General features: G+C 35.0%; 1 protein-coding gene across 1 annotated transcript in view; it reads right to left on the minus strand.

Moving 5' to 3' along the window:
• CSMD1 (CUB and Sushi multiple domains 1) overlaps positions 1-13404 on the minus strand; it is a 2529117-nt gene that overhangs the window by 311539 nt on the left and 2204174 nt on the right. The window contains exons 41-44 of the mRNA XM_006866725.1: positions 10451-10628; positions 7939-8084; positions 7032-7112; positions 5047-5160 (exon numbers count right to left, since the gene is read on the minus strand). Of these exons, the coding sequence (XP_006866787.1) occupies positions 5047-5160; positions 7032-7112; positions 7939-8084; positions 10451-10628 (519 nt within the window). The remainder of the gene's footprint in view (positions 1-5046; positions 5161-7031; positions 7113-7938; positions 8085-10450; positions 10629-13404) is intronic.

A 13404-nucleotide genomic window follows, 5' to 3' on the forward strand; every position in this document is an offset into this window, starting at 1 on the left:
TGCTTTCTTCATGTATGATGTTCTTGATGTCATCCCACAACTCTTCTGGTCTTCAGTCTTTAGTGTTTAATGTATCAAATCTGTTCTTCAGAAACTTGAGGCTTTAATTTTTTCTTTAGCTCATACTGTGATAACTTGCATGTTGCTGTGGTTTTTGAAGGAGTGTCACTGATATTTTAAATACCAGCAGGGTCACCTAGGTTGGACAGGTTTCAGATGAACTCCTAGGCAAAGACATTTTAGCAGGAAGGAGGGACAAACTACTTCTGAATATTTAATAACTGAAAACATTTTGAATAGCAGTGGAACACTGTCAGAGAGCACCAGAATACTGGAGATTTAAACATGTTGAGGAGTGTCAGAATATTGTCAGATATAGTACCAGAAGATAAGCCTCTCAGGTTAGTAGGCTAAAATATGACTGGGAAAGAGCTACCTCCTTAAAGTAGAGTTGACCATACTGACACAATTGAGCAACCCTTTGGGGCCTTCAGTGACTGACGGGACATAATTCAAAATGAGAGAAACAGCTGAAAACAGCCATTACTAATGGCAGCATGAATCTAGGAAACTTGAAAGCTGTCAAAAAAGAAATGGAACACAAAAACACTGAAATCCTAGGCATTACTGAGACGAAACAGACTGGTATTGGCCATTTTGAACCTGAAAATCACATGATTTACTATGCTGTGAATGACAAATTGAAGAGGAATGCATCGTATCATCATCAAAAAGAACATTTCAAGGTATGTCTTGAAGAACAACTTTGTCTGTTATAGGATAATATCCAAACGCCTAGAAGACCAGTTGATAACACTATTATTCAAATTTATGCACTAACCACCACTAAAGCCAGTGATGATAAACTTCAAAATTTCTACTAACTTCTTCACTCTGAAATTTAACAAACTTGCAATCAAGATGTATGAATAATTACAGTGACTGGAATGCAAAGGTTGGAAACAAAGAAAAAGGATCAGTAGTTGGAAAATATGGCCTTGGTGATAGAAACAATTCTGTAGATCACATGTTAGAATGTTAAACAACATAAAAGAGGACAGACTGTACACATGGACCTCACCAAATGGAATACACAAAAATCAAATAGACTACATCTGTGAAAAGAAACAGTGGAAAAGCTCCATATTATCAGTCAGTACAAGGCACGGGGCAGACTGTGGAATAGATTATCAATTGCTCATATGGAAGTTTAGGTTGAAACTGAAGAATACTAAAACAAGTCCACAAGATCCAAAATATGATCTTGAACATATCCCACCTGAATTTAGAGATCTTCTAAATAAAAGTTTGATGAAGTAAGCATTCATGACCGAAGACCAGAAGAATTGTGGGATGACATAAAAAACATCAGACTATAAGAACACAAAATGTTATTAAGAAGAGAAGAAAGAAGAAAAAGACCAAAATGGATGTCAGAAGAGCCTCTGAAAAGCCTTCTCTCCAATGTAGACATGCTAAAGCAAATGGAAAAAATAAGGAGGTAAAAGAGCTAATTAGAAAATTTCAAAGAAAACTAAATCAAATGTGCAAAGATCTGGAGTTAGAAAACCAAGAGTGAAGAACATGCTCAGCATTTCTCAAGCTGAAAGAACTGAAGAAAAAATTCAAGCCTCAACTCGCAATATTGAAGTATTCTTTAGACAAGCTATTGAATGACGCAGAAATCCTCTAAAGATGGAAGGAAGATTCAGAGTCATTGTACCAAAAAGAATTAGTTGATGTTCAACCATTTTAAAAGGTAGCATAAGACCAAGAGCCAATGATACTGAAGGAAGAAGTCCAAGGTACACTGACAGCATTGGCAAAGATCAAGATTCCAGGAATTTATGGAATAAAAATTGAAATCTTTCAACAAACTGAAGCAGCACTAAGGTTCTCACTCATCTATGGCAAGAAAATTTGAAAATGGCTACCTGACCAACTAATTGTAAGAGATACCGCTTGACTATTCCAAAGAGAAGTGACCCAAGAGAATGCAGAAATCATCTGACAGTATCATTAATATCGCATGCAAGCAACATTTTGCTAAAAATAATTTTAAAATGGCTGCAACATTACCCTGACAGGGAAACCAGGTTTAAGTGAGGACATGGAATAAGGGATATTATTGATAATGTCAGATGGATCTTGCCTGAAAGCAGAGCATACTAGTGATTATGTTTACCTGTTCTTTATTGACTATGCAAAGGCTTTCGAATGTGTGGATCATGAAAATTCATGGACAATATTGTAAAGAACGAGCATTCTGGAACTCCTATTTGTGCTTATGAGGAACCTGTAGAAAGACCAAGAACAGAACAAGGGTACACTGAATGGTTTAAAGTCAGGAATGGTGTGTGCCAGAGTTGTATTCTTTCATCATACTTATTCAATCTGTAGGATGAGCAATGAATCTGAGAAGATGGATTATATGAAGAAGAACTTGGCATCAGGGTTGGAGATACACTTATTAACAATCTGTTATATGCAGATGATTCAAACTTGCTTGCTGAAAGCAAAGGAAATTTACAATACTTAGTGATGAGGATTAAAGATCAGAGCCTTTAGTGTGGGTTGCATGTCAATGTAAAGAAAACAAAAATCCTCACAACTGGACCAATCAATAGCATCAATATAAATGGAGAAAAGATTGACGTTGTCAAAGACTTCATTTTGTCTAGAATAATCATCGATATTCAAGGAAGCAGTGGTCAAGAAATCAACCTACAAATTATATTAGGTAAATCTGCTGCACAAGATCACTTCAAAGTGTTCAACAGCAAAGATGTCACATTGAGAAGTAAGGTGTACCTGAACCAAACCATGGTATTTCCAATAGTCTCATATGAATTTGAAATGTACTTATAAGGAAGACCACAGAAAAATTGATGCATTTGAGTCATGGTGTTGGAGGAGAATATTAAAACTGCCATGGGCTGCCAGAAAACAACAAATACATGTTGGAAGAAGTACAGCCACAATGCTCCTTAGAAGAAAGGATGGTCAGACTTCATCTCTCTTACTTTGGACATATTATCAGGAGGGACCAGTCCCTGCAGAAGGATATCATGCTTGGTAAAACAGAGGGTCAATAAAATAGAGAAAGATCCCAAAGAGATGGATTGGCACAGTGGCAGCAGCAATAGACTCAAGCTTGGCAATGATTGTGAGATTGGTACAAGATTAGGCAGTGTTGTGTATAAGTTGCTGTGAGTCAGTACCAACTCAATTGCATCTAACACAATCATGGAATTGACATACCATCACATTTGCATAGAAGCAAATCATTAGGCTAATCTGCCCTCAATGGGATGAGATTCAACTATTCAGGACCATCTTTGAAGTTAATTTATCACACTAACCTGCTTACAATTTTATGAAAGTATACTTAGATGCCAGATCTGTAACACTTAATACGTTATTTCCTCTTAATTTTAGCATGAGAAATATATCTCTGATAAATCATTTGCAAAATTTGTCTGTTTGCAAATAGACCTAGCAGGGTTATCCCAAAAGGGAGGAAATCACTATTCCCTTTAAAACCAGCTGAAATGAATTAAAATTTTTGGAACTAGACTGTTTTGTATAATGTTACTTGTTTCTATTTTAAGCATAGCAAGGAGTATGAGGAAATATGTTTTTTGAGGTGAAAGTGAAGGAATTCTGAAAATCACATAATTTACTATGGTAGGTTAATAGGTTGAGCTGGGCTGCTAATCTCAAGCTCATCAGTTCGAATCTTCTAGCCATTTCAGGAAGAAAGATGAGGTTTTCTGTTCCCATAAAGATTTTCATCATTGGAGATGCTAAACCTGGTTGCTATGAGTCAGATTCAACTCCACGGCACAAAACCAACACCAATACCTCCTGTAGTAACTAGGATCTACCTCATTGTAAATTGAGGATACACAAAGTTATCAGATACTTAAAAAAAAAAAAAAATTCACAAGTATGTGCACTTGCAAAATCAGGTCCATTATTGTGGCAATACAATGAAAATTGCCTTAAGTAAGACTGAATTTTATATTATACTACACTTAAATTGATAAATCATTTAATATATATGAATTATTACATTTGGCCTTTAAATTATACTTCTTGTATATCATGATAATGGGATTAGACAGAGTCTAGAATTAGACTCCAGATCTTTTCCTAATAAATCTTGGACCATTTAAACTGCTTCATTATCAACGGGCTTCACTAATACAGAAGAATAACACTCAGATTACTTGTCAAAAGGGAGCACTCCATTCTTCAATGGCACTAAATTTGCATCATGATTTTGATAAGCACAGTGGAAACGGATTGATCTTTTAAGCTTATTTTTAATTTTTCAAGCCTTTCTCCTCTCAGTGGTACTTGACAGTGGTGCTTTTTAAATGATATTTAATTGATTCAATTCATTCAGATGAACCCATGAGTCAGCCTCAAATCTTGTTATGTTATTATATATTGCCTACTTTATTCTACATGATCTATGTACTTTAAAGACATATGAAAACATGCTATTTGAGCGTTTCATTGTACACAATACATGTACCTATGAGTGTTTATAAGTTTTAATTCAAAAGTGACAAAAATATTAAATGCTAACTAATCACATGTCTGCTGAAGTATTTAGAGGGAGATGCCTGCAATTTATCTTGAAATGGATCTAAGTTCTAAAATGATTAATGGATAGATAGATGGATAGATATGTGATAAAGGAAATAAAATGGGCTTTAATGGTAGAACATAGGTGATTGGTTTTAGGTGTTTATTGTAAAGTTACTTCAACTGTGTTACAAATTTGAATTTTTTTCATAATAAGTAGTTAAAAAGAAAAAAAAATCACCTCTTATTTTGTGTGATTTTGATTTATTTTTTATAATTAGCTAAAAGAGAAAAAGCAACCACATAATTCTGTTAGATAATTTTCATTACAATTGAGTTAAAAGATAAACATTAATTTCAGACAAGTGCAAACTAGAAATTTGAACCAATTATAGACAACAAGATTTTCTATATTGAAAAAGTATATTTTCAGTTCCAAACTGTACATACCTTCACAGGTTGGGAGAGAGCCTTCAAACTGCAATTGGGAATTCAGCTTGCAGGTCAGTGTGTCAGTTCCTGCTAATGTGTACCCAGGATGGCACTGGTACTTCACAAAATCTCCTAAAAGAAGCAACACAATATTCTTGGAAATCTTGGTTTCAGAATTTCCATAATAGACACAATTTACACAGTAAGTAGTAATCTATGATCACTAAATAAGTCAATGTGTAAACCAGTCAGAATCAATTCCTTATTAAACAATTTTTAGCTTGTTTAATAAGATAGCATAATTTTTAGTTCTTCATTGATAAAAATGGTATATTAAAATAGTTGTTGTTGTTGAATGCTGTCCAGTTGGTTTAGACTTATAGTGACCCTGCATAAGGTTTCCAAGGAGGGGCTAGTGAGTTTGAACTGTTGACCTAGTGGTTCAAATCAACCTGTGGTCTAGTGCTTTATCCCACAGTGCCACCAATTAAACACTACTAATACAGAAATTAGAGTCCTGGTGTGGCACTGTGGGTTAATGTGCTGAACTGCAAAGTCAGTTGGAACCACAAGGTCAGCGGTTCAAGCTCACCAGCAGCTCTTTGGAAACCCTATACAGGTTGCTATGGGTTGGAATGAATTCAATGGCACATAACAATACAGAAATGAGGATCCTGGTGTGGCACTGTGGGTGAATGTGCTGGACTGCAAAGTTGGTTTGAACCACAAGGTTGATGGTTCAAGCTCACCAGTCACTCCTTAAAAATCCTATATAGGATCTCAATGGGTCAGAACCAACTTGATAACACTTAGAAACAAATAAAGAAATTATTTGGCATTTTCTTTTTCCTTGCCTATGTTAATTTCGATTCTCCCATTATAACAAACAAACAAACAAAAAAGCAAAACAAAAAAAGATGGTGAAATAAATGTTTGATATTTATGACTGTAGAACAGAATGACTTTAAGTGTCTATGGATAAGACTAATCCATGACCTTGGCCTAATTAGCACAATGTTTCAATTAACTAAGCCATTATAAGTATATCAGAAATTGGGTCATATACTTTGACCAATGATCTGACACATGGTGTGACAACAGGACAAAGTATTTTAAATTGGGGCTAAGAAATTCTAGGTCACTATAATTATACTGCAAGCATATGCTGTGAATGCTTTCTTAATATGATCTGATGATAATTTAATGAATTAGATCATTAACATAAAATGATAAAGCAGCATTTCTAAGTAGTATCATTAAATATATGCTAACAATTATATTCCAGCTTCAGTGAAAGGTCAGTGTTATCCTAATCATTATTTTAACCACAAATTATTAAGTTCTTCCATCTGTGCATGAACATGGCCATCTAATTGAAAACAAATATCTGCTCAAGTCTATCTCTTAAAATTTTATTCCAAATATAAGTACCACACACACAAAAAAAAACAACGCTCCCACAACAAGCCCATTGTCTTCAAGTTGATGCCTGCTCATAGGGACTCTATAGGACACTGGAGAATGATCCCGTAGAGTTTGAAGGCTGGAAAGCTTTAGGCAAGAAGATTGTGACATCTTTCTCCTGTGGTGTGTCTGGTGGATTTGAACCACTGACCTTTTGGTTAGCAACCAAGCACTTAATTACTGTGCCACCTGTGCTCCTTATAAAAGATAAATAATCCAAACCCACTGCTATCAAGCTGCTTACAAATTATAGTAAAAGATAAACTGTAACTAGTAGATGCTTTAGGAAACAACAACAAAAAATGTATTCAGAATCATACACACACAAAAAAAATTCAACTGGAAAAAAATTCATGGAAGTAAAGACAATATAGGTATTAGATCCATGACCACTACAACTGTGTATGTATAAGTCTCTAACCATGATTTAGGAATTTTTTTCTGACATATTACTCATTCACTAGTCTGTGCAATGATTCCCATTGAAGGTAGGCATATAGAAAGCCAGACTAAGTTAACTGTCAAGATGAAAATATTACCTATTTCAAAATCCTCATCCTCAGTAAGTATTTCTGCCAGTGGAACTGCTGGGGGAGATTGACACTTCTTAAGCTGAAATGCTAAATGGTTTAAGAAAGAAAGGAAAAATTGTAATTTCATTTGTTAGTGAAACAAAATACTACAAAAAGCATTCCTCTTAAAGTTATGATGCTTAGATTTGCCAAAATCTCTATATTTATTTTACAAAATTCTCACTGAAAAAATTTTAAATGCAGTCCAGTATATCCTATTTTTTAAAGTATCTAAGAAGGCAAATTCTCATAATTTTATTTAAAACTAAGGAAAATCTAAAATCCAAGGAAAAACACATATCATGTTTCAAAATTAAAAACATTTATTTAGAAATTTAAATATGTGTGGAGTTTTGAGATTGAAATAGTTCAACCATGGTTTGGCTGCATGTTAGATATAAAATTCATAATGTTTCACTCTGTCTCTTGTCCTGAGACATAGGGGTAAAAAGAAATAGAAGGGATAGATAGATAGATATCCCCATTATAGCTTAGAGTTTTCTCTCAAAATAATTAGAGATTTGCTTTCACTGCACCTATATATATTTGGTATAGCACTTCATTCAGAAACATGTATGAGGACATCTATGAAAGGCACCAAACATATTTCAAAGGCCTCCTCATATGAGAGTTTCTCTGTAGTTTATTATCTTAGAAAGAATAAAGTTTATAACAAAATACTACTTGAGATAAGACTTGAAATGACAAAAATACCATTAAATAAAAAGATCACAGGGAACTATTGCTTTAGTTCCTATTTGGTTTGTGAAGGTAAAATCAAGGAACTTTAGATGGAAACAAGGTATATGTCAACACTTCAGGAAGAATCAAATAGAGTTCCCCATCTTCATCAATGGGGTGAGTATAAACTGACCATGAAAATTGAGGACAAAGAATCCTCCATTTGAGAAATCACTGTGAAACTTGAGCAGGACTTGATTGGTTGAACTATAAGCTGTTTCTAGGGCTGTATTGCCACTGAAAACTCCCAGCTGAGGTGAATTCTGGTCAGGACCATCCCTAAGATAGAAAGAAAGCATAGTTTAAGTAGAAAGCTGTTAAATGACAGCTTAAATTGACAATCCATTTTCCACTAACTGTGGGGACATATCTTGGTAAAAGCAGACTAGTCTGACCTCTGTGCTCTAGGCTACAGCACTGGCATTTGATACCTAGAAAAGTAGGATAAATTCATTCCTGACTTCCAACGCTGACACTTTTAGAGGCATTTGAGAAACATGGTCACATTTATTTTAGGGACTGCAGTAGCGTCTATCAGCTTCTTTTTAAAATTCTACATGGTCAAGTCTAAATTGAATGTAGGACTCCTATTTAATTGTAGGAGTCCTGGTATGGTGCTACAGGATAATGCACAAGGTCAACGGTTCAAACACACCAGCCACACCTCAGAAACCCTATACAGGGTCGCTTTGAGTCAGAACCTACTTGAAGGCACGTAACAACATCAACAATTTAATGGTAAGTGACATTTAGGGAATTTTTATACCAAATTAACAGTTTTTTAAAAAGCTGAATAGACTCTGTATACTGGGTTTAGAAGTATCACAATGTTGTTATTTTATTATATGTTACTCTATCTTTCTCTTTCGTGTTATAATAATAGACACTCCACGTAATGTTGTCAGGATCTTTTCTACTTTCTAAGCATGTGTTGCTATTTTTTTATTGTTTATTTGCCCTCCCTGCCAAGTCACATAAGTTAATAGCATATACCCCCTAGGCAGTGACTTACTCTCCTTTGCCTCCCACCCCTGATCACAATCAAAGAACGTTTCTTTAGACTGAAAACTTTTCCGTGACTTTTTATAATAGTGTTCTGATACAATACTTGTCCTTTTGTTATTGATTAGTTTCTCTCAACATAATGATAATATATTATAGATGTTTTGTTTCTGAATCAGCAGTTTCACATGGTTAACTTATTATTTCAAATTCCCTTTTCTTCTCATTCTCATAGTTACTAGTTAAGGTAATTATAATCCCCCTACAAGATTTAGTTCTACATACTCAAAAGCCAGCCTTCCTTCTTACCTAAGGGATATGGTCTTCATAAAATGATACTGAATATTTTGCAAATGAAATCTTATCTTATAATTCTCTTGTTTAAAATTTGTATGTGAATTGTCATTATTATTAGGAGGAAAGCCCTGAATCTTCAACATGATTTAGATGGCCCTGTTATCATCTGTCTCTGTCTACCTTTACTAGGTTGTCTCTTCGCTCTTTCGCTGTCTCTAACAAGACCTTAGCTATGGCATACCTTATTTCTTCCAGTTCCTTTAGGTCACATTTCCTCTTGCCTTATAGCTTTTCCTACCTCCTTCACAAAGATCCCTGGAGGCACTGTGGGTTAGACATTGGGTTGTTACCTACAATGTCATAAAATCCCACCAGCTCCTCTGAAGAAGATAGATGAGGTTATGTTTCTGTAAAAATCACAGTCTTGGAAACCTTCTATAGGATCATTATGACTGGAAATCCACTTGATGAAAATGGATGACAACTAAAAGTACATGATAATTCTTCAAATCTGTTATTAAATAAGTAAACACATAGAAGCAAGTAGGGTGATCTGTGGTCATTGTTAGTGCTGTTGAGTCGGTTCCAATTCATATCAACCCTGTATAGGGTTTCTGAGGAGTGGCTGGTAAACTTGAACCATCAACCTTCTTATATAATTTTTGTCCATAACTCTAAGATTTCTCTTTTGCTATTCAAGTTGGACCTTGTCAAGTTGCACCCATTCCTAGTGTCTTAGTAGTATGCAGTGCCTTTTCCATCCAAGTAGAATCACAGGTGTATTGTGTTTTTCCATTCCCCTATAATCCCTCATATCTTGAGATATTCTCATATATCATAAGTAGTTATGAATCTATCCATTGTTGGGTGCCTTTGAGTCAATTCTGACTCATAGAGAACCTATGTGACTACAAAAGGTTTTCGAGGCCAGGTGCTTTCTACTGCAAAGTTGCTGGGTAGGTTTAAATCACCAACCTTTTGATTAGTTGTTGAACATTTAACTACTGTACTACCATGAGTCCTTAAAAATGTGTCTACCATATAGAAATACTCAAACATACCACATAAGATACATTGTCTATATTTCTGTTGTTGTTGCTAAGTACAGGGAGTCGGTTCTGACTCATAGCTACCCTGTATAGGGTTTCCAAAGAGCGACTGGTGGGTTTGAACCATCAACCTTGTGGTTAACAGTCCGGTGCATATCGTACAGCACCACATTGTACCCACTAAATTTACTTTTCAGTAGATACATTACCACTATTCTTCTAAATCTGACATATAGGTGATAATTCAGAATAGTTTATCACTTTTTAAGATTGTTCTTACTTGAAAGATACACATACCAAACAGCAATGTAATCATTAACAGCTTCAGTCTGCAACAAGGTGAAGTTTATGTATACTCCATGACCCTGAGGCACACTGATAAGCCAAATGCAGTCCTTTAAAATTGGATATTCATCCGGAAATCCAGGGGAATAAATTGTACCATTCTGAGATGTGACATTATATCCACAAGGAGCTAAAAAGGAAACAAGAAAAAATTAGTACTTATACCATCATCTTTGTAAAGGATATAATTAAATATTTCTAGATCCCTAAAGTCCCCTATGACAAAAATTTCCATACATTAGAAACAATTATGAAATATTTTCAGTAACTAGTATGTCAAAATTATACTAAAGTCTTGAAACTGTACAAGAATTATGTAGTTAAGTTATCTTAGTTTCATTTAATATATTCTCCAAATATTCAAAATCCCTTTAGGATACTCAATCTCATATGATTTAAAAAAATCATAGTTATCACTTGTGATTGAGCTAGTGGATACTTTGATGTAGGTTAATCTGACACATGGATCTTGTGGAAATTATGCATAAATATATAGCTGAAAGTATTTCTTTTTTTTAGATCACATTTCTAATATATGTTGGTATTAAGTGCTATATAGAGTTTCTGAGGAGTGGCTGATGGGTTTGAACTGTTGTCCTTGTGGTTAGTAGTCCAGTACTTATGCTACAGTGCAACACTGGGACCCCACTATCTATATAGGCTAAAGAAAGAAGCAGTGTTTAAATCTATCTATCATCTATCTGCCTTGAAACAAAGACACTTTTTTTTTTTTTTTACAGCTATATAATGGGATAAAAATCATGAAAGTATACTGTTGAGAAACACTTCTGTATCTTACTAGCACTCAACTATGTGAATAATCACAATAATACTCAGTCAGTTATTGTTTCATGTAATAAATTCATATGTACTCTTGCCATGTGAATTGTATTTTATTAATAGATAAATTATATGACTACATTTAGATGGTTCAAACCCACCAGCTATTCCTTGGAAACTCTACAGCGTCACTATGAGTTGGAATCAACTCAATGGCACTTAACAACAACAGCTAAATATTAGTAGAATAACCTAAGCACAGTTGCTAATTAAGGTAGTGTGTCAAAGGGAGCACTGTGGCTTTGTAGGATAAGCACCAGACTGCAAACCACAAGGTTGACAGTTTGAGTCCAGTTGCTGCTCTTTAGGAGAACAATGAAGCTTTCTGTTCTTGTAAAGATTTACAACCTTAGAAATCCCATATAGGATCTCTGCGAGTCAGAGCTGGCTCAATGGCACTTAACAACAACAAAATCATAGGCAAATAGACTTTGAAATCAAATCAAGTGTTAATAACAGATATGGTACAAGCTTCAGACACAGGACTCTTTGGAGGTATGCAAAGATTTGTTACAAAAGGTACAAAGTTTAGCTGAGGTGAATAAGGCAAAATGAAGAAACAGATAAAAAAAATTAGAAATATTTTCTTTTAAAAAAATATTGATGAGATAACCATCTGGCAGTATATGATATATTGCTAAATTAAATGTGCAGACACATATTGATTTCAAAAAAGATAGAAAAAACTATCAGTGTGAAATAGATTGAATTTCGACTGAGCCTTAGATAAATGTATCAGGAGTGACTGTGGTGAACTTAGATTGTAAAACAGAATGTAAATAACTGTAATTTGGAATCTGACTACACTGGATTTGTAATCTAGTAAACCAAATGATCACTTAGAGCCTCCATTTCTACAATTCCATGAGTTTAGGGCCTGGGACATATTGATAATTACAGTCTATAAAATGGAGTCCAAACCTGTGTTGTAGATACAACAAAGAGTCCCTGGGTGGTAAAATTATTAAAATGCTCAGCTCCTAACCTAAAGTTTGGAGGTTTGAGTCCACTCAGAATGACCTCAGAAGTAAGGCCTAGTGGTCTACATCTGAAAACTCCCACCAGATGGAGCACAGTCAGTTCTATTCTGACACACATGGGGTTGCCATGATACTGAGTGATTCAATGCCAACTGTTGTTGTTGTTGTTACGTGCCGTGGAGTTGGTTCCGACACATAGCGACTCTATACAGGGTTTCCAAGGCTGAAAATCTTTACAGGAGCAGAAAGCCTCATCTTTCTCCCGCAGAACAGCTGGTAGTTTCAAACTGCTGACTCTGAGGTTAGCAGCCCGATTCATAACCACTACGCTACCAGAGCTCCTTGATGCCAATTTGCCAAGGCAAATTTTTTGTTGTCCTTTCCAATATCATACACATTGTTCCTTTTTCAGAAAAGCTCAAATGTTCATTTCTTACCTTGCTATCAGTATGAATTTGTCTCTTCTTATAACTCAACTCAAAAGTAACTGCTTCCTTCTATCATTTCCTCCTTCCATCAGTTAAAGTGAAGCCAGTACTACTCTAGATGCCCATGGTCTGTTTTACTTATCACAAGGCAATAAGTAGTTGCCAGCTGTTCTTGTTCCTTAGAAAATTGATGCTTAGAAGGCACTACTGCCTCCTATGTTTATCAACCACCTTTCATAAATTTCCAATGCCAAGTTGAGGTCATGATACATAACAGGCAATCAATAGCTGATGAATGGATATATTAGTGAGAGAAAATTAGAAAACAAACAAACACATAGAAGCAAGTAGGTTGACTTGAGGTTGTTGCTGTTAGTGCTGTCAAGTCAGTTCCAACTCATAGTGACCCTGTATTGGGTTTCTGAGGAGTTGGCATGTGCGCTTGAACCACCAACCTTGCTTATATGATTTTTGTAACAAAAGATTTCTCTTTTGCTATTCAAGTTGAACCTTGTCATTGTCTAACCATATTATATATAGTAGTACACTGGTCAGTGAAAATCAAACAAAAATATAGCACCCTCCTCTTCAAAAGCAAAAGAAATTGAGTGATGATGTTCTTGACAGGACATATAACTGTCCTCTGATATTCTCTATA

The sequence above is a fragment of the Chrysochloris asiatica genome, unplaced genomic scaffold (genome assembly GCF_000296735.1).
Source record: "Chrysochloris asiatica unplaced genomic scaffold, ChrAsi1.0 scaffold00095, whole genome shotgun sequence".
Classification (NCBI taxonomy): Eukaryota; Metazoa; Chordata; class Mammalia; order Afrosoricida; family Chrysochloridae; genus Chrysochloris; species Chrysochloris asiatica.